This window comes from Anguilla anguilla, chromosome 11 (genome assembly GCF_013347855.1).
Source record: "Anguilla anguilla isolate fAngAng1 chromosome 11, fAngAng1.pri, whole genome shotgun sequence".
Classification (NCBI taxonomy): domain Eukaryota; kingdom Metazoa; phylum Chordata; class Actinopteri; order Anguilliformes; family Anguillidae; genus Anguilla; species Anguilla anguilla.
Window position 1 is genome coordinate 1,277,026 of NC_049211.1, and position 25,387 is coordinate 1,302,412.

At 47.0% G+C, this 25,387-nt stretch overlaps 3 protein-coding genes across 5 annotated transcripts; 1 reads left to right on the forward strand and 2 right to left on the reverse strand.

Annotated features, from left to right (window-relative positions):
* Positions 1 to 1,118: 1,118 nt before the first annotated feature.
* Positions 1,119 to 6,324, forward strand: aurka (aurora kinase A). 2 transcript variants are annotated; one of them, XM_035383330.1, is made up of 9 exons: positions 1,119 to 1,251; positions 1,928 to 1,987; positions 2,238 to 2,526; positions 2,661 to 2,694; positions 3,289 to 3,480; positions 3,863 to 4,001; positions 4,114 to 4,262; positions 4,931 to 5,105; positions 5,457 to 6,324. In XM_035383330.1, exons 2-9 carry the CDS (start codon positions 1,940 to 1,942, stop codon positions 5,748 to 5,750), a joined length of 1,320 nt encoding a protein of 439 aa, XP_035239221.1. In that variant the 5' UTR covers positions 1,119 to 1,251; positions 1,928 to 1,939; the 3' UTR covers positions 5,751 to 6,324. The 2 variants fall into 2 exon arrangements, with proteins under 2 accessions (XP_035239221.1, XP_035239222.1); XM_035383331.1 differs by lacking the exon at positions 1,119 to 1,251 and adding an exon at positions 1,566 to 1,672.
* bpifcl (BPI fold containing family C, like) lies at positions 6,047 to 14,704 on the reverse strand. 2 transcript variants are annotated; one of them, XM_035383329.1, is made up of 16 exons: positions 14,618 to 14,704; positions 13,264 to 13,381; positions 12,962 to 13,076; positions 12,479 to 12,607; positions 11,840 to 11,995; positions 11,514 to 11,577; positions 11,339 to 11,399; positions 11,164 to 11,255; positions 10,846 to 11,022; positions 10,434 to 10,493; positions 9,736 to 9,906; positions 9,385 to 9,452; positions 8,294 to 8,336; positions 7,707 to 7,770; positions 7,151 to 7,227; positions 6,047 to 6,432 (listed from the first exon to the last, which is right to left on the reverse strand). In XM_035383329.1, exons 2-16 carry the CDS (start codon positions 13,361 to 13,363, stop codon positions 6,373 to 6,375), a joined length of 1,437 nt encoding a protein of 478 aa, XP_035239220.1. In that variant the 5' UTR covers positions 13,364 to 13,381; positions 14,618 to 14,704; the 3' UTR covers positions 6,047 to 6,372. The 2 variants fall into 2 exon arrangements, with proteins under 2 accessions (XP_035239220.1, XP_035239219.1); XM_035383328.1 differs by having other exon boundaries at positions 13,264 to 13,392; positions 14,618 to 14,700.
* Positions 14,705 to 18,963: 4,259 nt separating this feature from the next.
* On the reverse strand, positions 18,964 to 24,727 carry LOC118207436 (vesicular inhibitory amino acid transporter-like). The gene is made up of 2 exons (XM_035381010.1): positions 23,735 to 24,727; positions 18,964 to 21,732 (listed from the first exon to the last, which is right to left on the reverse strand). The coding sequence occupies exons 1-2, from the start codon at positions 24,125 to 24,127 to the stop codon at positions 20,545 to 20,547; spliced, it is 1,581 nt and encodes a 526-aa protein (XP_035236901.1). The 5' UTR covers positions 24,128 to 24,727; the 3' UTR covers positions 18,964 to 20,544.
* Between the last annotated feature and the right edge of the window lie 660 nt (positions 24,728 to 25,387).

The following is a 25,387-nucleotide window of genomic DNA, read 5'->3' on the forward strand; positions in this document are numbered from 1 at the left end:
TGTCACCTGTCAATCAGCTGTGACCCGACTTTACATGGGCTGGCTCTTGATAGGCGGGTATGGTTGTCTACCCCTCATGACTGCATGGGCTCTCCATCCCTGTCCTAGTAGATATGCAGCCATATTCTACTCCTGGCGGGGTCCCCCCCAATACATACCACTGCCACTTTACTCACTGTCTGCTATATTGCAAATTCCCTAATTGCCGTTTCCACCCTCTCCCCCACGCTGCCGGCGGGGCTATGGCCCCAACCCTCGAGAGAGCTTCGAGAGTCGTCTGGTCTCCCCCACCTCTGCGGTACAGCCCCTCCTTCGTCATTGCCTCCACCCTGCCCACATCTGCCGCAACCTGCTGTTCCCCATCACCGCCACCCGGCCCCACCCATCATCTGAGCCACATCACAAATCATATCTTGTGCATAAACTGGCTGACATGCTGGTCACCAGTCGGCACCCTGAGCCGACCAGAGGAGGATGGGTTTCCCCCTTGAGCCTGGTTCCTTCCAAGGTTTCTCCCCATCTGCCACAGGGAGTTTTTCCTTGCTACTGTTGCCTTAGGCATGCTCCTGTGGGGGTTTAGGCTAGGGTTGTCTGTAAAGCGTATTGTGACAACTGCTGTAAAATACACTATACAAATAAAATTTGATTTGATAAATTTGATTTGATTTTAAGGGGAAAGAGGGCAACAAAAACGTTCTCATTAAAAGGATGTGATTAAAAAAATATTACAGGTAAAATTCAGATGAGATTCCCAATTCCCCTAAAACATTAATTATGCACTTCAAAGTGCTTAATGATATATACCCTTCAAATGAATTTTTAACTTTAAGTTTAACTCAGATGTCAATAATAATCACAACTGTAATGATAAACCATAAACCACAGAACACCAATTTTTTAATCGCAAATGTAGCAGAAGCATTTAGGACCTTGCCAGATCTTGCCGGCCTTCCTTCCGAAAAAAAAAGAAAGGAATAGAAAAAAGGGAAGTTCCTGTTCTGTTGCATCTTGGGAGATTTGAGAGCAATGCCGTGTAGTCCACAAGCCAATCGCTATCAAGCGATGGGCAGGCTTCAGCCAATGAGAAGCTGGGGCACGTTTAAAGGTATTTATAACAGGGAGATTTGAATTCAAACAATGGTGTACTCGCTGTGAGGAACCGAGTCTCTGTGCACAGTAAGCGTGTTAGTATAAAATAAAATAAAATAAAACAAAATTTGGAGTCTGCTAAACAAAAATTCCGGGTAAGAGGTAAGTACGTTGGCCAATTTATCAATCGTTCAGTGTGTTGTTTTCCTGAGGAAAGCTGAGCTTGTCCGTTAGATTGCTGAGCCAGCTAGCCAGCCAGCCAGCTAGCTAGCCCGCTAGCTATCGAATACAACCAGCGATAATTTTTTAGCGCATAAAGGAAGTTTGTTCCGTGAGAAGTCATTACTTGTCCGTGTAGCAGATGCTATCTCGATCTAGGCTACCCGAATATGTACTGTTGACTTGGATAAAGTAGTCCGATACAACATAAAATTTGTCAAACTGTTCCAGTGAATTCATCGAACATGCTAGTTTTATTTAAAGTTGGCCTGTTGGTTAACGAGGTTAGCTAGTTTGCTAGTGTGTCCCGTCTTCCAAATATTAGCTAACTCGCTAACTTACCAATTTATTCATCAAGCCAGAGGTAAGCGTTGAAGGCTAACTTGGTTCAAGTAATGGGTTCGACTGCTAACATCTTCCAGCCGGCTGATTTAGTAACGTTAACTAACTGAAGAAGACTTGGCAGTTGCATTAGGTCTCTGCTAACGTCCTCTCAGCAGTCTATTCTCGCAAACTAGCCCTGCTAATGTCAACCTTTTTTTTTTTAGAATGTCAAATATTTTGTCGTGTTTGTAGGATTTGAAGTTGTTTCGTATTGACCTGTGCATTCTTTCGCCAGGGGTAGTTAACGATGCATGCTGTGACCAACAAAGCACGCCATCTAACTGAAAATGTCAAGGTAAGCTCTGCTTGAGTGCTTGTAATCTAGTTGTCATTGGTTACCCAATCTATTTTCAGTCCGCTGATCGCGGTTCACACTGGGTGAACTGTTGGTCACTGGCTAGATCTGTATGGTTTTTGTTACCACGCTAGCTAACTTGCCAATTGGTTTAATCGCATTATCTACGGCTATATCTAGGGTAACCAGGCTATGTCTGCACGGGAAGGTAAAGGCAGTTAAATGTGACTAATCTCTTTTCCCAACACAGCCGAACGCAGAGGGGCCCAAGCGGGTCCCCGTGTCTCAGGTCGGTCAGGGCGCCACGGTGACCCAGCCTCCTCGGGTCCTAGGCTTGAGCAATGGCCCCCAGCGCGTCCACAAGCCGGGGAGCCCTCCCAAACCGCCGACCCAAGGCCAGACCGCCAAGCCCAAGCAGTCCGGCGGCCAGAATGCTCCGCTGCACAGTCAGAGCCAACGAAGTCAGTCCGCGAAGAGCTCTGCCACTGGTGCTCCGCTCACGCCTGCCCAGACCAATGTCGCGGCCCAACAGACCGCTGGTAAGTTAAGGAACGGGCAGTTGAATTATCTCGCTGGCTACTTGCATACAGATCATTACGGCTTTTTTGTAAATTACACACCGTTCCGTGTCCGTATCTTAAAACAAAATTAACCATGATTTTTTCTTCGTCAGATAAACCCAGAGCCACAGAATCCTCGGGAACAAAGTAAGTTGCTGCCAAACCCTGAAATATTAATGCGTAAACACGGTCTAATGTTCCTGAATGCTTAAACAGCCGGGGGTTTCTGAATAACGTTGGAAAAAATGTGAATGGCCACAGTTTGTATTGGGAGCAGACATTTGTGGACATGATTCCAATAGTAAAGTGGTTCTTATGTTTTTCAGTTTTCGCTTTTTAAAGCCTGAGAATGTGATTAAGTGTCTGTTTTTGGTTAATAACCTTGTACACTCAGGTTAAATATGGTGCAGTGGGTAGCACTGTCGTCTCACAGAAAGAAGCTCCAGTCCTAGCAGAGGGTCTTTCTGTGTGGAGTTTGCATGCATGTGTATGTGCGAGTTAACTGGAGTACCGAGGGGTTTCCTCCCACCGCCTAATTTGTATGTCTTTGGACTAACTGGAGACTCTAAAATGCCCATAGGTGTGAGTGTGAGTGAATGATGTCCAGGGTATATTCCTGTCTCTAGCTCAATGCATGCTGGGATAGGCTCCAGGCCCCCTGTAACCCTGAGTTGGAATAAGCGGCCTAGATGATGGAAGGGCTAATTCTTGCGACCCCAATGTTCCCCCCCCCCCCCCCAGGGAGTGCTGGAGTCTGGATAACTTCGACATCGGCCGCCCCCTCGGGAAGGGCAAGTTCGGGAACGTGTATCTGGCCCGGGAGCGGCAGACCAAGTTCATCCTGGCGCTCAAGGTTCTGTTCAAAAAGCAGCTGGAGAAGGCCGGGGTGGAGCACCAGCTCAGGAGGGAGGTGGAGATCCAGTCCCACCTCAGGTACCCCCCCGTTCATCTTTACACTGGCTTTGCTCAGCTGGCCCAGTTCACCTTTACACTGGCTTTGCTCAGCTGGCCCAGTTCACCTTTACACTGGCTTTGCTCGCTCAATGGAACAGTCTAGATGTTTATGGTTATAAATGAACTGAATGGAGTTGGTTCAGTGTTTCATTAATACTAATTAATTCAGAGAACCGGCATGCTGCCTGCTGACCATTTTACTATTTTCCGTCCTGCCATCTTAGCAGCTCGTCGCTATTTGCCTGAGGACCAAGTGTTCCTTACGGCTAGTTTTAAGTGTACAGTTGTTTCTGTGCACGTGTTCTGCGTGTTATCCGTGTTCTGGCTCTGCACACGCTAAGGCTCAGGTGTCCCCCCTCAGGCACCCCAACATCCTGCGGCTGTACGGCTACTTCCACGACTCGGCGCGCGTGTACCTCATTCTGGAGTTCGCCCCCCGGGGGGAGCTGTACAGCGAGCTGCAGCGGTGCGGCCGATTCGACGAGAGGAGGAGCGCCACGGTGAGGCTCCGCCTCCTGCCACATTGTGTGTGTGTGTGGTTGTGGTTGTGAGTGAGGTTGGGAGTGAGTGTGTAAATCAGTGTGTGTAAGGCCGTGCGTTTCCTGTTCCCAGTACATCGCGGAGCTGGCAGACGCTCTGCACTACTGCCACACTAAGAAGGTGATCCACAGAGACATCAAACCCGAAAACCTGCTGCTGGGCTCCGGGGGGGAGCTCAAAATCGCAGATTTCGGCTGGTCTGTCCACACCCCCTCCTCCAGGTACTGCCACCCTATCCCAGCACGGTCGCTGTTCTAACGTCTCCAGTTCACTGTGCCTCCTGAGTGCAGTCCAGCGAAACATCACTGCAGGCCTGAGCTCCAAACCCTGCTGCTGCTTACCTGATTAAGTGCAGCAGCCAAAGCTGTTCTGGGGCTCTTTCTCCTGTAACAGACAGGAACCCAGTGCCCTAGCGCGGTGATGGGGACACTGTGCTGTAGGAGGTGCCACCATACTGATGAGATGTTAAGCACAGTTCAGACCAACGATTTGTGATGCCGCGAGGTGCAACTGACGACACTTGGCAACATTTTAGTCGTCTGCAACGCAAAGCGCCAACACCAGATGCCCTGGGAAGGGTAATTCACACTGCTGCAACTCCTCTGAAGCATTCTAAAAAGCTTTCATTGCATCGCAAATCTTTGGTCTGGACTGGGCTGTAAGCCCAGAGCCTGACTCACCGGGGTCATTAAAGATCCCAGAGCTCATTGTGAAAGAGCTGGGGTCCTGTCCCAGTGTGATGGAGAAACTGTGTGTACAGTGCCATGGAAAAGCATTCGACTTCCTGCTCTTTTAACCCCCATCAGCCCTCTGTGTGCGTGCTGTACTGAGCGTATGCGGTTATGACGGACAGCTGCCTGCTCTGAGGCTGTGGTGTGTGTTTCTGCAGGAGGTCCACCCTGTGCGGGACGCTGGACTACCTGCCCCCCGAAATGATCGAGGGGCGCACCCACGACGAGAAGGTGGACCTGTGGAGCCTGGGCGTGCTGGCGTACGAGTTCCTGGTGGGAAAGCCGCCCTTCGAGACCAAGAGTCACGAGGAGACGTACCGCAAGATCTCCAGGGTAAGGGCATGGCGCAGCCTGGCACAGCCTGGCACAAGCAGCCAGATCCCTGGCAGCCTGGGTCAGACCCAATCCTCTGCCCAGGCTCTCCGCTTCTGTGATCCTGAGCTCACGCCAGTGTGGATCAGACTGCTTCCCTGGGTGCTGACTCGCGTTTGAGCGCTAAACGAGCCTGTGTGATGATGGTTAAGAGTTTACAAGCCAAACTATTGTATGTTTATTTTATTTATTTACCCCCCCCCCCCCCCCAGATGGATGCAGCACATTTGGGGGGCCCTGGCAGGGCTGTGAGAAACTGCCTGTGCACTGGGGGGTTAATCTGAGTGCGTGTGCATTTCCCCTCCTGCACAGGTGGAGTTCAGTTACCCCGCCCACATGAGCGCAGAGAGCCGCGACCTGATTGGCCAGCTGCTGAAGCACAACCCCCTGCACCGGCTCCCGATCCAGGGGGTCCTGCAGCACCCCTGGGTCCTGCAGCACTCTGCCAAACGTCCCGCCTCCGTGCCCAGCCCCGCCCCGGTGCCCCGCCCTGCCCTGGCAACTGGCCCCGCCCCTGCGCCTGGCCCCGCCCCGGCAACCCCAGTGACCGGTCCTGCCCTGGCGACCCGCTCCACCCCAGCCACTGGCCCCGCCCCCGGCCCCTGAGGGGGGGGGGGGGGGGGGGGCCCGCCCGTTTGAGACGTTTTAATTCATGTGACTGTTTTTTTTACCTGCCGCTAGGACCTGTGCAATGTCAGCAGTCCCGTGTCTTAAGGGCAGTCTTAAGGGTGGTCTTATGGGCTGTCTGAAGGACCGTCTTAAGGTCTGTCTTAAGGGCCGTCTTAAGGGTGGTCTTCAGGGCAGTGGCTGCTAGCCACTTTGTAAATACTTGAAAATTAAAATTATGAAATGCTATTTTTTAAAGATATCTAACTGAAGCCCGTAATAACGTGAACAAGGAATTAAGTTTTGAATTTTTGTTTTATTACTTTTTAAATTTTGAAGTTAATATTGCCTGGTGTAAATTAGTTTGTAAAAATTTCAAGGTAGCCTGTATACATATACTGAATTCCAGTGCATGTCATGATAACGTTGTCATTGTCAGATTTCTTTCCAGTTAAAAATAAAGTTATGAAAAACAAGCTTGTCTGTTAAAGGATTAGTCTAAGGCAGAAGTGGTAAAAGGTGTGTGAATTGTCAGTTGTGGCTGAGTGCAGTTATTTATATTTTTAAAAATTTTTTTAAAAAAAAAGCATTTTCTGGGAACTTGCTGAAGGCTGGTCCCTCTTCAGAGCTGTCCTTCCTCCAGCGCTGAGCCTGCGGCGTCCGTAGCAACGGCCACAAACCCCTGTTGGCAGGGAAATGACAGTTACTCTGCTGCAATATCTGAATATTGCGAACAGCCATATTTGTCCAGTCCCTCAGTCAGGTTTGTGAGTGTTAGCTCAGATTATTTAATGGTTCTCTAGTGTCTGGGTCAGTAACGCGTAAAATGGCTGGTTGCTTTTTGACAGGAAGTTCTCATTACTGGAGTCCAAAGCCAGTGGGGGATGAGCCAAACCTGCTTGTGTTACAGGACATTTAAGCACAGAGAACTTGGGTGGAATGTTCTCAACAGCAGGTGATCAGAAGCCAGCATATAGGGTACAGCTGGAGATATACCCCCCCCCCCCCCCCCACCAAATCAAAATGACCGCTCCTGTGTTCCCTCTGTCCCCTCCTGCCTACCTGCAGGATGTTCTGATTGGTCTGTATAAATGGTCAATATTGATAGTAAAAATATTATTTTTGATAAGAAGTAACTGCATTTATGGAAGGTTTAATGACACTGCTGATGTTTATGGTTTACATAATCTGCTAAAATGAGGCCTTCATGAGGTGCTTTGTTTTTCATGCAGACACTGCATATCGACACGTTTCATTTGCGTCTCCGTTTACGCAGGTATGCGCTTACCGAAATTGTTTGGGCTGAAGGGCACATACGGCGTTGACCCCCCAGGGACGTTCACCCACGCATACACACACTCACACTTGCACACATGCGTACACACCTGAGCCCCACTCACCTTGTTCACTTTCAGGACAGCATTGCTCAAATTGACGTTTTTAATGGCAGGGATGGGAAGGCCGTGCTTCAGCTTTGCTGCAAGAGAGGGTGAACAGAGCGTTTGCAGGGTACCATGGGAGTTACTGCGAGCTGAAAAATGCAGAGCTGTACACTAATTGTAGTCAATATTGCATAGTGGATGTTCACGGCGTGTTCTGCCAATTCACACAACAGATATCATCTGAAGCCAGAGGTCGGAACGATAGCCCTGTTTCCTTAGCGAACGTGCTAAAGGTCCAAACTCAAAGGGAAAGTAAAAACACGTCCTACATTCTGCGGAACGTTTGAGCACTCCTGGCAGACAGGACCTTATTTCAATCTCGTTGAGCAGCTGTGGGCAGTGCTTAACTCCTGTATGTAAGACGTGCCGGTGCTTTCACAGGGTCAAAGGAGGACTGGTTCAGATGGAAGACACCGTTCTGGTCGCTGTCAATCAGTGGGGATCTCAGTGTGTGGATGTGAAACAGGCTCCTGAGTTTCCCCTGAGAGGACAGAGACATCGAGGGGCTGCTTACCATTGAGCAAAGGCAATGCCATCGTTGTTATCCCCACATTCAGCACTTTCTGCAGAGGCAGGGTCTGAAAGCGGAAAGTCATTTATGAGACGCTGTTGTGGAGAAGACCTGTACTTTTACACAGTATCCATTTACACAGCTGATTATATGCTGAACGATTCAGGCTAATTATCCCTGCTAAGAGCAGAACCCGGGACCCCTAAGTTACGATCCCAGTGCCCTAACCACTAAACGACTGCTGAAATGACGTTGACTTGTTGGGACACAAAAGGGTCAGGCTTTTAAATGACCCATATGCTGGTCTATGTTTGCTTATTATGCAGAAAGGGTATGTTTTAGGGGTACAGATCCAGCCCTGTGTCTGTTTTAGGGGTACAGATCCAGCCCTGTGTCTGTTTTAGGGGTACAGATCCAGCCCTGTGTCTGTTTCAGGGGTACAGATCCAGCCCCGTGTCTGTTTTAGGGGTACAGATCCAGCCCCGTGTCTGTTTTAGGGGTACAGATCCAGCCCCGTGTCTGTTTTAGGGGTACAGATCCAGCCCTGTGTCTGTTTTAGGGGTACAGATCTCTGATCCTGAGGGTCTTACCGAAAAAGTTCCCACTTCAGAGGCTCCCAGAGTCAGCGTGAAGCTGCAACACAGATGGAAAGACACGCCCTTTACCCACCATGACAAAACACACAGGAGCTGCTCTGAGAGAGAGAGAGTGTGTGTGTGTGTGTGTCTCAGTGTGTGTGTGTCTGTGTGTATGAGTGTGTGTGTGTGTGTGCGTATGTGTGTGTGTGTGTGTGTGTGTTTGTGTGTGCGTGTTTGCGCCTGTGTGTTTTCGTGTCTGTGTGGGCACGTGTGTGTGAGTGAGAGTTTGTGTGTGTGTGTGTGTGCGTGTGTATGTGTGTGCGTGTGTGTGTGAGTGAGTGAGTGAGTGAGAGTGCGTGTGTGTGTGTGTATGAGTGAGAGTGCGTGTGTGTGTGTGTGTGTGCGCGTGTGTGTGTATGAGTGAGAGTGCGTGTGTGTGTGCATGTGTGTATGTGTGTACGTGTGTGTGAGAGTGTGTGTGTGTGTGCGTGTTTGCGCCTGTGTGTTTTCGTGTGCGCGTGTGTGTGTATGAGTGAGAGTGCGTGTGTGTGTGCATGTGTGTATGTGTGTACGTGTGTGTGAGAGTGTGTGTGTGTGTGCGTGTTTGCGCCTGTGTGTTTTCGTGTCTGTGTGGGCACGTGTGTGTGAGTGAGAGTTTGTGTGTGTGTGTGTGTGCGTGAGAGTGCGTGTGTGTGTGTGTGTGAGAGTGTGTGTGTGTGTGTGTGTGTATGAGTGACAGTGTGCGTGTGTGTGAGTGAGTGAGAGTGAGTGCGTGTGTGTGTGTGTGTGTGTGTGTATGAGTGAGAGTGCGTGTGTGTGTGAGTGTGCGTGTGTGTGTGAGTGAGTGTGCGTGTGTATGAGTGAGTGCGTGTGTGTGTGTATGAGAGTGCGCGTGTGTGAATGAGAGTGTGTGTGTGTGTGTATGTGTATGTGTGTACGTGTGTGTGTGTGCGTGTGAGTGTGTGTGTGTGTATGAGTGAGAGTGCGCGCATGTGTGCGTGTGCGTGCGTGTGTGTGTGTGTGTGTGTGCACGTGTGTGTGTGTGTGTATGAGTGAGTGTGTGTGTGTGTGTGTGTGTGTGCGTGTGTGTGTGTGTAACTTACTTGTTCAGCATCAGTGATCCCTTCAGCATCATGTCCTCCACAAAGAATTTACCGCCAATGTTGGCGCTCTGGAAAAGAAATAATCCTGTTCACAGAATTTCAGATACTACAGCATCCAACTGAGCATCTAACTGAGCATCTAACTGAGCATCCAACTGAGCCATCAACTGAGCCATCAACTGAGCCATGAATTCATGCAAGTTTATGAGTAATTAAAGCAATATTAAAATATCTTATAGGCGTGTATGTTCATATGCGGTCTGTTATATGTCACAGCACAGCTAGCGTATGCGTTAGGAATGGGAAGAGCGCTTTCGCCCTGGTTTTAGGCCCTGTGCTTGTGGGACCCACCAGGTCGAGTCTGAAGAGGGGGATGAGGGCGGAGGAGTTGGGCTTGATGGCGTAGGCCTTGGCCGAGGCAGACAGGAGCAGGGTGGCGTTATCGGGCAGGAAGGAGACCAGGGGCGTGCTGGACGCGTACACATGAAACAGCATCAGCATGTTGGGGTACAGCTTGGGAAGCTGGAGAAGAGAAAGGTCAGAGGTCAGGTGAGCCACTGGGCCAAAGGGTTGCGGGGGGGGGGGGGGGGGGGGGGGGGGAAACAAAAAATATATTATAATAATAGTAACAGAAAATAAAGTTTTATATTTAAGACTCGAGTATAAGAAGGAACTATGACTTGTGCTGCTAAAACAGGGTGGGAAGTCTCACAAATATAGACAAAATTAAAAAGGGCTAAATGCAATATCAGTAAAAAAGATTAAAAAAAATAACACTAGTGAACACATTAAGTTTAGACGTTGCTGAATCCTGTTGAAAATGTGCTATGGTTTCAGAATGATGAGTGGGAGGGCGGTTGCTTTGGGCATTGAAAATTCAATTTCTAGAGTAAGTACACATACAATAACTGCATAGGCTGCTGTGCTTCAGGGGTCCACAGAGCCCTTATCAAAGCTGTCCAACGCTGTGCCTGTCTGAGTTGTTACCTCACAGTCACACTTCCTGTCTGATTTAAGAATTTATGGCAAGGTTCAGACTCTAACCCCACCTGTGGCACAAATTGTCCGAAGCTGGAGGTGTTGAGGTGGATGGGGAAATGTGGGGGAATCTGAAAGAGTTAAAAACACACAACGAGCAGGGTAAAGTTACACTGAGCACCAGAGCAAAAACTGTTAAAATTTGAATGTTTGACAGCAGGATTTGAGGCAGAAGCTACTGGTCTGTAAATACAGAACCCTGCGGTTTCCTTGGTAACAGGGCAGTGCAGCCTTACAGCGGTAGGCGAGTGTTCATTTTCTCACTGATGTGAGCCAATCACTGCTGCAGAGAGCAAATTATTTTGATTGGTTCAAACAAGTGAGTGCCTGACAGCTCAGTGCAGCACTGCTAGTCCCACCCTCTCTTCACAGGTCTTTCCCCTCAACGCTATGCAGAGAAACGTTTATAAAGTCTGTCGCCACCATTTTATCGGTGATGTTAATCTGGAGCAGGCCGGTGGACATGTAGGCGAAGGCCGCGGAGTTGAGGCAGAACTCGGACACGCCCAGCGTCAGCATGAAGCGCTCCTGCGGGGGCAGCTGGAACTTTTTGGACACAAACGGCGGTTCCTTGGGACACTGGGCACTGTAGAACTCGCCCTGCAAACAGACCCAAACCTTTCACATTTACCCAGTGCAGAAACAAACAAAAGAAAATGATTCACTTTTTTTTTTTATTCTATTTTTTTTAAGACACAGAATAAATCTTTCGCTACCGATCACCTGACCGTTAGTCCGTACCTTGAAATCCAGACTGAGGTCAGAAGCCTGTATTGCAGGAGAGTTGGTGAGTGGCATGTCTAACAGCAACACGCGGTACAGCGGGATGGACACTGTAGGGAGAGATAACAGCGTGAGCACGCGCCGTGAACACGAGCAGCGTCCTCTTCCTTTCGGCGCGCTTCAGCTGCAGTACCATTCATGGCCGCTAGATGGCTCTCCAGGCCCTGGATTCCACGCTCAAACGTCGGACAGATCTGTGCGCACGGAGACGGTGCTTCAGTAAATGCGTGTCTTTGGGCTTTCACAAGATTCTATTCACTCGTTTCTGCGGCAGAGCACAAAGTTAAGCGGGTGAACTGCGGACTCACCTTCTCCTGAACCTGGGACTGTATTTGATGTTTGAACTGCGTCACAAACTGTTGGAGGACCCAGCTGTGAATGCAGATGCATTAAGATAATTTCAGTTAGTTTGCTCTTGGGATGAAATCCTGTCCTGTTGTGTGGTAATTTGTGTCTGTTTGTTGTGGGATAATTTGTGTGTGTTTGTCTGTTGTGGAGTAATGCATGTGTGTTTGTCTGTTGTGGGGTAATGCATGTGTGTTTGTCTGTTGTGGGGTAATGCATGTGTGTTTGTGTGTTGTGGGGTAATGCATGTGTGTTTGTCTGTTGTGTGCTAATTCATGTCTCTCTCCACCTGGCTCCTCCGTGGAAGAGGATGTCCATCGCGCCGATGCTGGACCTGCACTGGACGCTAGAGACGGACAGGTGGCCATTCTCATCGCTGCCCACCTGGAGCTGCAGGGACACGCCCACGTTGAACATACCCAGCCGAAAGGTGCCTCCGTCCCGTCTGCACCAGAGAGAAAAAGAGTTTCTGTACTTCTACCTGTACCTGTACCTTTACCTGTACTTCTACCTCTACCTGTACATCCACCTTTACCCGTACCTGTATCTGTACCTCTACCTGGACCAATATCCTCCCCAACATTGATCTAATACCCCCAACACTGATCTAATACCCCCATCACTACTTTAATACCCCCAACGCTAATCTAATACCCCCAACACTGATCTAATACCCCCATCACTGATCTAATACCCCCATCACTACTTTTGTACCCCAACACCAATCTAATACCCCCAACACTGCTCTAATACCCCCATTACTAATCTAATACCCCAACACTGCTCTAATACTCCCAACACTAATCTAATACCCCATCAGTAATCTAATACCCCCAACACTAATCTAATACCCCCAACATTGCTCTCCCTCATTACATTACATTTTGTTAGGCTGACGCTTTTATCCAAAGCGGCGTATGTGGCTCACATAAATAAGTAGTGTGTGTTCCACTGCCCCTTCACTGCCATGTTGAAGCCGGTCAGGTCCACCTGCACCCCTGTCCCCTCAGAAAACACCACGGAGGGGAGGGGCATGTTCAGCCTAGCCACGCCCATCCTGGGAACAGCCACAGAATACACATTTTACAGGAGACAGGATACCATCTGTCTGTCTGTCTGTCTTTCTGTCTCAACAGGATAGTGTCTGTCTCTCTGTCTGTCTGTCAGCCCATCCATCCATCCATTCATTCATCTAGCTGCCTATACTGATTTGGGTGAGTTTCAGAGGAAAATTCTATAAGGCAATGATGGATTGGGAGGTGTAAGGGTTAGTAAAAGAAGAAATCTTAGAATATTCTCGCAGGAGCCAACTGAAGATGTGAGATACTGATGTAATGTAATGTAATGTAATGAATGTTTTTAGGTAGGGGCGGGGGGGGGGGGGGGGGCAGGCAGGGTCGGGGGGGGGTACCTGCTCAGAGTGTAATGCACGGAGCCCAGTATGCTGAGACTGACATCCCCGCTCATGTCTGGGATTTGAGCTTTCAGAATCTGGGCCTGGAGCCACTCTGTCCCCACCTTCGTGCCTGGTGGGGGGTGAGGGGGGGGTCATATGCCTTCATTAACAGTGCGTGACACAGCCTACATTTCAACATCATCCTCCGTTAAACAGCTCTGTCTTCCCCGAGGGGATTCAGGCTCTGTGTGCTACGGGACACGCTGCTGGTGCCCTCGTCTGCGCTGCGATTGGCCGTGATCAGGACTCCGCCTTACCGAACTTCAGTCCCTTGTCCGTGAGGACGGCCTTTATGGCGGGGTTGGTTGCCATGGCGCAAGCGGCCAGGGAGAGGAGGAGCAGCAGGGACCGGCACATCTTCACAGGCGACACCGGCTGCACATCCACAGCGACCGCAGCGCGTCACATCCAACAGAGGAGAGAGGGAAATAACGGCCGTTATTTTTAAAAAACACCGACAAACCACAGCTCTCAGTGTGAAATACGTCATGTTTAGAGTTCACACCCTGCAGGCATTGTTAAGTTCTTTCCACTTAGAGATTCAACAAAACCTGCAGTTAACCCAGGCGTACCCAAACCTTTGCATCCCACTGTGTATTGCCCTTTGAATGAAGTCACTGATAAATCGCACAGACACACAACGCTTTTATACTTCACAGCTGTGACTCAGAGGTGAACGCAGGGCGTGAGAGAGCTCACAGGAAGCTGATGAACACCTAGCATGTGACACTTCAGCAGGCGCTAGCCGAACTCTCGCTGTTCGTGAGAGAGGACGAGCGCATGCAGGCAGACTCACTGCCGCGATTGGTCTGCCGTGGTTCTTCACATGTAAAACGCTAGCGTGCGTTTCCCTGTGAAGCTTTGGGGAGTTTGCTTTACCATGCGGATCTGCTGTCATAAAATCAAACACCTGGAACAGATCCTGCAGTCCTGACAGGTTTAATTCCTGACTGACTTCTCAAGGGATTAGGCACCCACAACAGTTCAAGTATTTATTTAATGATGGACCTATTGTTTATATAATACTACTACTACTACTACTGCTGCTACTGCTACTACTACTACTACTACTGCTGCTGCTGCTGCTATTACTACTACTATTGCTGCTGCTACTACTATTACTGCTTCTACTATTACTACTGCTATTACTACTACTACTACTGCTGCTGCTGCTGCTGCTGCTGCTACTACTACTACTACTGCTACTACTACTACTGTTACTGCTACTACTACTACTACTGCTGCTGCTGCGGCTGCTGCTACTACTGCGAATACTACTACTACTACTACTACTACTACTAATAATAATAATAATAATAATAATAAAAATAATAGAAAAATTGATTGAGTTGTTTATACAAGTGGGAGAAATCCCTCAACTTTTCTGGCAACTTTTCCTTTTACTTTTGCTTTAGAAGCATTTAGCTGTTGATTCAGAAGCACTGCACCAAACTTTCACTTGTGCGAGCGCTTCCGAAAGCAAGGGCAGAGGCTTCGCTGGCTGCAGAGACCCGTGAAGGCTGAAGAGAGACGGACGAGAGCGCAGCGGGAGGGAAAGACGTCGCAGCGGGAGGGAACGACGTCGCAGCGGGAGGGAACGACGTCGCTTACCTTAGAGGCGTCTTGCTGGGTTCTGAGCGTGTGGCTGGATTGAACCCCAGCAGCTTCTCAGCACTTCTGCTGTCTCTGAAAACTCACTTCCTCTTCTGTCAATCATTACTGGACCAACCTGCTTTTTTGTCTCCAGTGAATTAATAAATCTAGAGTAACCATTCAAGTTTATAAATCTAGAGTAACCATTCAAGTTTATAAATCTAGAGTAACCATTCAAGTTTATAAAGTGGATCCCTCTTCATAAGCATGACAAAAATATGAAAATTACTTTAAAAGGAGTGTATGAAAAATGGAGCCGAAGGAAATATATATAAATATATTTATAAATATATCAAATGTAATATTTCCCCCCAAATTCACTTTCCTGCTGCTTTGTGTGGGTGTAGACAGAGACCTGCGTTCTTTGGTGATGAACAGTTTGAGCTGGTGGGGTGAACAGTTTGAGCTGGTGGAGTGAACAGTTTGAGCTGGTGGGGTGAATAGTTTGAGCTGGTGGGGTGAATAGTGTGAGCTGGTGGTTGAACAGTTTGAGCTGGTGGGGTGAACAGTTTGAGCTGGTGGGTGAACAGTCTGAGCTGGTGGGGTGAACAGTTTGAGCTGGTGGGGTGAATAGTGTGAGCTGGTGGGGTGAATAGTTTGAGCTGGTGGTGATGAACAGTTTGAGCTGGTGGGGTGAATAGTGTGAGCTGGTGTGGTGAACAGTTTGAGCTGGTGGGTGAACAGTTTGAGTTTGTGGGGTGAACAGTTTGAGCTGGTGGGGTGAATAGTTTGAGCTGGTGGGGTGAATAGTGTGAGCTGGTGGGGTGATGGGTTTGAGCTGGTGGTGATGAACAGTTTGAGCTGGTGGGGTGAATAGTTTGAGCTGGTGGGGTGAACAGTTTGAGCTGGTGGGGTGTACTGTGTTTATACGTGGCGAGCAGAACAGAGAGGTTTGGTCTGTTTGCGATGAGAACATGACAAACCTCTGCTTTAAGCCTTTGCTTGTACATCCGGACACTGCTGCTGTTTCTGTTCTGAGGAGAAGGGTTTTATTATTTGGCTGGCAGTGACTGCTGTGAGTGTTGGTGGGGGAAGTGAAACCTCTGTGTGAGTCTGCGCTGCGCTTTTTGCGTTGGTTTACAAGAAGAGCTCACTTCCTCCTACTCAGAGTCTCCTTTGTGTTTCTCCATTTCGGCTGAGACCACAGTGCCCCCCCCCACCCACATGATCAGAGTGCGTGGGACTAACACACGCCTGCCAGTCATCCCCCCAGTGTGCCCATACACATGGCAGCACACACACACACACACACACACACTCACACACACACACACACATACACATGCCTGCACGCACATCAAACCCCCCCCCCCGCCCCCAGCTCACTGTCAGTAACTTTGACAATATGAGGAATCATTTCAAACATCAAAATGTCCAGGATGATTCGTGAAACGTTCTAACCTCACAGCTGTAACCTAGTTCAACATGCAGCTACTATACGGAGTTCATCTTCTGTATCACATGCCGGAGACTTGGTGCCTGTGCAGTCTCGTGCATTCCCAGCATCCACTGCACACGAGGATGACCAGGAAGTGATATGATCGTCCTCCAATCACGCCCTTTCACAATAGCGTGGTCCTGTCGTCCATTTTTATATATACATTTATATACCATTTATGTCTATGGATTATGTCCACATCATCTGATCTTTCAGTCCCCGCCTCTCCTCACTCTCAGCCTCTCCTACTTCATGCATTCATTCAGCTTATTTTGGTGTTTTATGGTTTTGCAGAGTTGGTCATGTATCCAGTCTGTATGTGCTTCTGGTTTTATACGGCTGTTCATGGGTACAGTCTGTATTTAGTTCCGGTGTTAAGGGTTGATTATGGGTGTAGTCTTTATGTATTGACGGTTTTTAACGGTTGTTCATAGGTGTGGTCTGTCTGAGTGTGTGTGTGCGTGTGTGTGTGTGTGTGTGTGTGGGGCATGTTGAGACTGGTTAATCAAACCTCTTTCATGCCTTTGCTGCCAAAGAAGCTTTTCTCACAGACAGGAGAGGCTTATTTTAAGCAGGAAAAGGTGGTTTGAATTTAAAGATTTGAAAGATGAGAACAAAACAAATACCTTTGATATGGCAACTTAATGTCCAAGAACAGAGAGACAAATTTGTGAAAATGCCAAAATCTGAAAAAATGTAGAGTCCACTGTGGATGTAAAGCACAGTTATTTGGATGGTCTTAATTGCTTTTTCTGTAATTTGTTGAAAATGATGGTCTGCAGAAAGTGTAAACTGTGGTCATTGGACCATTATTTGCTGGATTTTCTACCCCTTTCAGAAAGTCGTCTGATGGGTTTTCTCTTTCTTACAATAACGTGGTTTTTTATGCTTCAACAAGCTCATTCTGAACTGAGAAGTGAAACTGAATTTTCAAAGTTCTTCATTTTGCAGCCCCTCCATGCTTTCTAGAACGGGAAGTTTCAACTTGTAAGAAACTGTTTCAGCCTGCATTCTGTTTCTAGCTAGTTTTAGCCCACATTATTCTACTATAGGTCAACGGTGGAGATGGTGTTAATCACTGCTTCCTGTTGCAGGCCCTCCTACAGGAGATCAGAACTAACTGGCTAGGTTAGGGTTAGGGTTAGAGTTAGGGTTACGTATGAGGCTATCTCACATCAGAGAAGATGAAGTGAAGCAGTTCTAATCTAAACCGATTTAAACTGATTGTCCGTTACTTGGGCATCTGGTGACTTGAGCATCAAGTGAATCGGCGGGAAAGCATCTCGTGTTTCTCACGCCACGACCATACGGAGCTGTCACATGGCGTTATCTTCCTCTTATCAAATGCTGTTTATTAAGAAGTACAGCTGTTAGCACAGAATGCAAAATATGTGTCACGTGATCAGTGTACAGGTGCCGATTTATAGCCTACAGCCAGGCACCCGGAAATGTAGTCTGCTGTGTCCACCGTAATGAAAGGATCCGTTTCTGCTGTTGCACGATTGAAAAAGAAAGAGGATTATTCTAATTAAACAGCAACTATGTTCTGTTAAACAAATGTTATCGTCCGCGTGCTTAAAATTAAATTTCCACTGCATGGTGCAAATTATCCTAATTGTACTCTCATCTGTATTAAAAATAATTAAACTAAAGAACACAATAGAGGCATATTCTTTCTCTCTTTAAAAAAAGAAAAATCTCTCTCTAGATGTTATTGCACCAGTACACCACAAGGTGTCGCTCTGTCTCTACTTCTTCTTGTCAAGTCGGCCGAGTGAAGCTTGTGGGTCCCGCGCGCACATTCCAATTGAAAAATTATTTCTCATAGTGTGCAATGTGCAAGATTATCTTAAATTCTACAGAAAGATGGTTTAACCCTAATAATTATTTAATTTTATTCGAAACTTTAGATGATGTGAACAATTTACTCGGAACTCTGCAACAGTGCCTAAACGCTTTTGACTCATCTATTTTTCAAACAGCCTGATCAACATTATTTTTCTAGATCATCCGCGTGCTCGTAGGCCTGTATTTTCGCGCCGCACATGACCGAGAATAGAATCAAATCCCAAATGTCTTTCCATATATGTACACCAGAAACACACTTGTTTTTGGTAATCAAAAAAATAACAACAACAACAAATAATAATAATAATAATAATAATAATAATAATAATAATACTTTTGAATAAATGGTAAACTGTTGTTTTTGCCCATGAAAGAAAGACAATGCCCAACCTTTCAGTGCACATTGTGATCGGTAAATACTGGAAGAACGAGTTCGAGCCACGGAACGCGAATGCGCGCATGCGTAACTCGAACCGGCCATTTGCGCTTTCGCCCGTTGAACAGTTTATCTCATCAGAATCGGCCCTCTTGTACTTAATGCACTTCATTTACTAAATGAATTAACGGACGAACGCGGCGAAGACTACTGCCAGGAGAGCACTTAATTGCCATTAAACAAACAGGAATAAATAGAAACACCATTACTAGTCTTGGAATTGTATGCTTGAGCAGGGTAAGATAATAAAACGCGCACAGGCAATTTTAACATGGCCTCAGTGTGCTTTTCAATTTTAAAAAAATGTTAAGAACACGCGCCTGCGTGTCCTGCAAACGATATGAGACAGAATGCGCCAATGTCCACATTAGCCTACATCAACGAATGCGAATTCTATTATTGACAAACGTCCGCCCCCACCTCATTTATTAAATTTTCCCTAAAATTGATTATTTTCAAATTTCGGGAAATATATTAAATACTCTCCACCACCATATATTTCAACAGTTATGTTTTGTTGAGGAAATAATGTAATTTACCGTCTATATTCATTACACAAAACCAAACACGCTCAGCACTGTATTATTTTTACGTATTTCTTTATTCTTCAATATATTTATTTTCACGAGAGATCATTTGTTATACACATTCCATCTTTTGAAACCACAATAACACTACACATACGGTTTTATAACATTTCAACAGCACCCGTTGGATTGCACAGAATGAAATGGATGCACGTTTCTTTATTCTTTTCTTTTTTAAATAAATATAAAAAACACTCTTTAGAACGTAAAAGTCGGACATTAGGATGCCAAACCACAAAGGACTCTTATTGTTTTCCTCGCTGAGCGCGAGGGGTTGATTTTGAAAAAACAGAAAAAGAAACGATGTGAGTAAGCGAGTAACCGGAGAGGAGAGTCAGTTTTCATGTCACCGTAACAGTTTTTGTCACAAATGCAGTTGGGGCTGTGTCTTTAGTTCTCGGCGGGGCTGGATGGGATTCTGTGCTTACTTGGCGCGTGCAATGTTTGGCATACCGAATGTCAGCTGTATGGACCCATTTTTAGGGCTAATTTGGTCGCAGCAGCGTTTCCTCAGCATGAAATAAACTTTACGGTTGGGTTTATCTGGTCTGTGTTCGTAGTTTCAATATTATATTCGATTTTGAGCCGCTTCGATGTTCTTTTTGGATTTCAAATGCTGGGAATACATGACACGCGTCCGTACTATTTTTCTTTTCATTGAGCAATTGTGCCCCGTGAAGTTCTGTACGCAACCCTTTTATAATTATTCTTTACATAACCTGGTGTTTGCACAGAGAATCGCTCACATTTTATTTTGCGATATTTTCTGTCCGAAGCAGATAATTCAGCAATGCACATAACCAGATAATATACGTTTTTCATTACCTTTATTCCTATTTACAAACAGTGCAGCCGTCTAAAATATGTATTTATTTAAAATAAATTATATTGTTGCTTTTCTATAAACAACAGCCTTGAATCTGCGGCAGTATCTTTTTGAACGCTGAAGATACCGGCCATTATTGTGCCCTGGAATTCATTGTGCCTTTGATATGCTTTTGAAAATATTGCAAGTTTCGGAGAATAACTGAAATATAGGCTATTTCACAATAAAGTGTCCAGTGTTAATTCAGCTCTAATAGAGTAAATGTCAGTCCAATTGGGACCACATGTACTCTGTAAGAGTTGAGTTAACACTGAACATTTTTCCGTGTTATGCACACAAATGTTCTCTTTTATTCCCAACCACCGCCACAACGGCATATATTCAAATGATATGTAAAAAAAGAAATTATTTCAGATATTCAGTCACATATAGACTAAATATTCGGTTGCCTTTTTGTTTTGTTCGGTTGATTGGACTGGTAAACTTTCATTCCACGATAAAATATTCGCGTGAACCCTTGCTCATATGTGTATCAGGTCCCTCCTGGTTTGGGTATGGATGTGTTTTTTTCTCTCTCTCTTTTTTATTTTTTTATTTTTACATTTGTTTTTTAGCGTGCCCGTGAAGTGCGCGTGTGTGTTTTGTATGCGGGCAGTTCTAGAACATGTGAGCAGCGCGCGCCTACAGCAGTGACGTCAGCGAAGAATGAGACCGGGCAGGTGGGCCAACGCTTCCGTATCCACCGAGTCCTCAGTCGTGAATGTTGTATTTGTACGCCTCTATGAGCCCCTCCGTGGAGTGGATGAAGCCGGAGATGCTGCAGATGCCTCCTATTACGAATATGGACACGTCGAAGAACACCTGGTGCCACATCAGCTTCCTCCACAGCAGCTTCAGATGAAAGAGACTGGGCAGCAGGAAGCAGAGCCCGGCGCCGGTCAGGCTGCCAGTCAGCCCCATCAGCAGGGCGAAGTGCGGGACATAGACGGCCATGAGCAGGGTGAACACCACCAGGGCGCACCGGAGGCCCAGCCCCCACGACTTCAGCCGCCCGTCGCCCCCGTAGCAGTCCGGGAACGTCATGCGCCCGCTGCCCTGAAAGAGCGACTTCTCCAGCACCTCCACCGCGGCGAAGAAGGGCAGCGGGTACGAGAGCAGCGCCTTGGACACCAGGAACAGGTTGACCACGGCCCGGATGGTGGACGGCAGGTTGTCCGTGATCACCTCCTTGGTGGTGTCGGCCCAGGTCAGGTACGCCACCAGTGCGAAGAGGCCCTTGAGGATGCAGGCGGCGATGTGGGTCCAGTTCATCATGCAGTGGAACTCGCTGGGCTTCTGCATGTTCCCCTCCAGCGAGGGCAGGAAGATCTGCGACGTGTAGCTGAACACGATGATGCCGATGGAGATGGGGAACTTCTTGACGTCGATGTAGAACTTGACCTTGTCCCAGGCCCAGTCGCGCGCGCGGGACAGGCAGTAGGCGATCACCAGGACGTTGATGACGAAGTGGGCGAGCGTGCAGAGCAGGCTGAACTTGGACACGGCCTTCAGGTTCTTGAGGAAGGCGCAGGGCAGCAGGGCGGCGGTGGCAATGATGGACCAGGCCTTCTGGGACACGGGCAGGCTGGGGAAGCTGTTGTACATCAGGTTTCCGCTCACCACCACGTACAGGATGCAGGTCATCACCAGCTCGATGATCTGCGCCACGTTGACCACGTGGCCGCCCAGCGCGGGGAAGCGCGGCGCGCAGCAGGCGTTGGCGATGTCCACGTAGGTGTCCCGGACGCGCACCAGCTCGCCGTCTTCGTTCTCCTCATACAGGCACGCGATCAGGATCTTCCCCGTGTAGCAGCACACCACCGCCGCGAAGATGATGAGGAAGAGCCCCAGGTACCCGCCGTGCAGGATAGCGTACGGCAACCCAAGGACAAACATGCCCTGCGGAGACACAAGCGCCACCCGGTGGAGATAATCATAATAACAAGAACAACAACAATAATAATCATAATCATAATAATAGCTTTATTTATATAGCACCTTTCATACAACAAAATGAAATGCAGCTCATTGTGCTTTCCAAGCACAATAAAATAAAATAAAATATTTTAACATTTAAAACATAATAAATGTTAATAAAAAGCATACAAATAATAAAAGCATACAAATAAAAGCACATATCGTTAAAACAATAAAACCAGATAAAAAATAAATGATACATTCTATTAAATAATATCAATAAAATAAAACAAATCATAATAAAAAAGAAAGCTAGTTGAACGCAATATTTAGAACAGTCTTGAGCTGGTGCTTTAAGATGTGTGCAGTAGTTGTCTGCTGGATAGTAACTGGTATTGCATTGCAAGCCTCTGGAGCACAAAAACGCTGCTTCACCCGGTTTCGAATGTTTCACTCTTGGAACTGGTTAAGTAAACCAGCAGCTGATGATCCAAGCGTTCGGCTTGGAACCAATGCAGACGGGGAATCAGAAATGTACATCGCTACCACGGAAAGTCGCATGACACAGCGAAGAAACGACTAAATCAACCGCACGAAACCAGGGCCTATAATAGTGAAAGTGCACTGTTGTATAAGAGAAATTGATGCAATATGAATTGTGCTATCAATGTAATGAGGAACAATAATTCAAGTGCATTTTGCACAAGCTGCACGTTCATATACAAGTTTCACACTGACTTGTTTTAAGGGACACATAATAAAAAAATTAATGAAAAGACGTTCGTCACAAATTCAGAATGTCCCATTATGTGCTATTACCCTGGTATAAACAGACATTCTTTTTTAAAATCTGTGCGGATTGGTTAGAGACACAGTGACGTCAAAGTGCCTGCAGGCGATCACGAAGTGCTTTTAATTACGCACGACGACAAATGGGGCTCGTGAAGCAGAACTTGGAGTGTGGTTCTGGTGTCGAATAAATCCTGACCTGTCACGAGTCACCTTTTTGCTCTCCAAGCAGGAAAGAACATAGTCAACGAACTGTAATAGCCCGGCTTCGAATAGCAAAAATAGCCTACAAGGACGTCCAATGCCCTTCGCTCTTGCCCAATTGGCCACAAATGTGGATACAGCATCCCTATTAATTTCCCTATGAATTGTTCATGTTTCTTTTAAACCAATTATTAAACACATGCTTATTAAGGTGTCATTTTGGTCGGTTGTAGGATTTCCGCGGATGAATTAGATTTTTTTCTCACTTTAATTCTTAAATAGAAATTTTGCTAAAAAAACAAAAACATTTTTGTTAATAATGAAAACAACGCTCTTTTAATCTCCCTCTCAATTCAACGACTGACTAAAATTCTACTGAAATTGATTTGCGCAGAGGGCGGGGCACGAGCTTTAACACCTTAGCGAGTCTTTCCCTTAAGATCGATCTCTGCATGGGAGTGTTCAAAGCATTTAAAAGGACTTTATATGTTTTGTAAATGAAACATAGGCTGTCGTGACATGGGCGTATGTAATGCGTTTTAAATTGATTCAGATGTGATATGTTATCCTGTGATTTTCACATCAAATATACACTCATAACTTTTTTATCACGTTATATTGTAAATATATAGCATTTCATATTAAAGAGAAAATTAGGTTGATTCATGTAGTCCCTGGCTAAAAACAAGGCAACGAATTATTCTTATTAAAATAGGAACTGTATTGATTGCAATGGGACATGTCCTTTATTGTACTGTAATATGATCACATGCACTGGCCATTAAGCTAATATTTGAAGGCTAACCCGGGCGGCACTGGGGCATCATTTTCTCTGATGCGCGTGCAATGGTGCGGCGACCCGACCACACTGAATTAGCCACGGTCGCGCAAATAGCGCTGCGGACAGATCGCGTAATAAAACCAAACCAGCCATGCTCATTTCAGCGCGTGCCTCCATTCGCCGAAAGCCGCGCAGCCCGCGCGCCGTTACCTGAATGGCATTGGTGACGTTCCAGCCCGCTTCCCAGGCAGTAATTTTTGGCCTGTCTTGCCCTCCCAACTCGGCGCACACTCCGCCGTCTTTGGAAGAGGAGGGCGGAGGACCGGTCCCGTCTCTCTGATAATGGCTGTCACCTTCGGCCAGGCCGTCGCCCCCGCCTTCCCCGCCGCCGTCTCCACCGGCCCCTTCTGTACTGAGAATGTCCATCTGCATCCCCTGTCTGTACTCATAATCCAGATCGTCACAGGCAACGAACCCCAAACCCTCCTCGTCAGTCGCGGCCTGGAACCCCATTTTAGCGAACACCCCGCTGACCTTCGCCTGTGATTTGTTGGACACAGAAGTTGCCGCGTTGGAAATCTTATTTCGGATTAAAGTGGCCATGGTTGCTTCACAATATAAAGGTTCTGTGGGAACTTAAAGTGGGGTGTGCTGTTACTTCAAACAGGGGGGCGTGCGAACGCAAGACTAAGCCGAATAAAAGCACGCGGAGGGGAATGATCTTTTAGACTCGGTCTTCGGTTGTTATCTGCAGTCGGTCTGTAAAGTGCGCCTGCTGGTCCAGATTATCCTGTGGTTCATGTCACCTTCAGATATCGCCTCTTGATTCCTGCATCTTGTTTGCGCCGTCGTCTGTTTCAGGAAAGAGACAGCAAGATGACTTCGTTTAAATTTGCAATAGTTAATCTCTGAACAGCGACGGTACGAGAAAAACGCGCATTTTGCAAGCCTCAGTCGGATTTGTTCTTTCTTGTTGTTGATTATTTTTTGTTTTTCTAATTTTTAAAAATGGTTGTCCACGATTGTCGAATAGTGGAGGCAGCCCTTCCACCGCTTGGGTTCAGTTGATTCTGATGCCAATGCGGTACAAGGGAGCCCGCGGGTGGGGGCAGGGGAGGCACGTGTCACCATCAGCCCGCCAATGCGAGGATTCATCAGGCTCGCGCAGCAAGTGTCCAGCCCCTATTGAGCCCAGCCCCCATCATGCCGGGAAAAAAAGGGTACAGCTTTGGCGCATTTATGGAGGTGGCGCTTGCAATACCCCAAACCCCACCCCACCCACCCCATTGAAGTGCATACGAATGTATTTCCCCCACTAACAGCCAATTGCATTCTGATGCTGCAGGTCTTGCATAACTTCACGCATATAAAACGAAAGGGGGAGACGTGGTCAGTCCTTGCTCTTCAGCGGATTGGGTCATAAACTTTTTTGTTGTTGCCAAGACTAAGGCACCTGTCTCTGCTTTTTTCAGGTTTCCTGCCTTTTGTAATTATTTTGTTTTTATTTCATAAAAACGTTTTTTTTATTTTTTTATTTTTATATATATTTTTTATTTCGCCTTTAAATTCTTCTTTCCCCGCCTAATTTGAAAATGGACAGTGTGGGATTTGATTCGTTTTGATTTACTCGCGATGCTGAATATAGAAAGACCATTTAAGAAAAACCTTCAAATACAGCTTCACGGATGGATATTTGAAATGCAGCTATTCTAGATGTTCGCGTGCGCTGGCTTATTAACCTGATCTTTCTTTAATCCTGTTCGATTAATTTATGCAGGACACATTTGAACATTGTTTAAATAAAAAGCAAAAGGTAGCGGTAAAGGGACACCATTTAGACACAGCAGACAAATCGAGGACAAT

What these genes read in the sequence shown, in the direction of transcription:
- aurka (XM_035383330.1), top strand. Translation starts at nt 1,940, where the DNA reads ATGCATGCTGTGACCAACAAAGCACGCCATCTAACTGAAAATGTCAAG. An exon ending in ACAGAATCCTCGGGAACAAA is followed by an intron (nt 2,695 to 3,288) that starts GTAAGTTGCTGC and finishes CCCCCCCCCCAG; the next exon opens with GGAGTGCTGGAGTCTGGATA. An exon ending in GTCCACACCCCCTCCTCCAG is followed by an intron (nt 4,263 to 4,930) that starts GTACTGCCACCC and finishes GTGTTTCTGCAG; the next exon opens with GAGGTCCACCCTGTGCGGGA.
- bpifcl (XM_035383329.1), bottom strand. Translation starts at nt 13,363, where the DNA reads ATGTGCCGGTCCCTGCTGCTCCTCCTCTCCCTGGCCGCTTGCGCCATG. An exon ending in TTAACATCACCGATAAAATG is followed by an intron (nt 10,494 to 10,845) that starts GTGGCGACAGAC and finishes TAACTCTTTCAG; the next exon opens with ATTCCCCCACATTTCCCCAT. An exon ending in GGATCACTGATGCTGAACAA is followed by an intron (nt 8,337 to 9,384) that starts GTAAGTTACACA and finishes TCTGTGTTGCAG; the next exon opens with CTTCACGCTGACTCTGGGAG.
- LOC118207436 (XM_035381010.1), bottom strand. Translation starts at nt 24,127, where the DNA reads ATGGCCACTTTAATCCGAAATAAGATTTCCAACGCGGCAACTTCTGTG. An exon ending in ACGTCACCAATGCCATTCAG is followed by an intron (nt 21,733 to 23,734) that starts GTAACGGCGCGC and finishes GTGTCTCCGCAG; the next exon opens with GGCATGTTTGTCCTTGGGTT.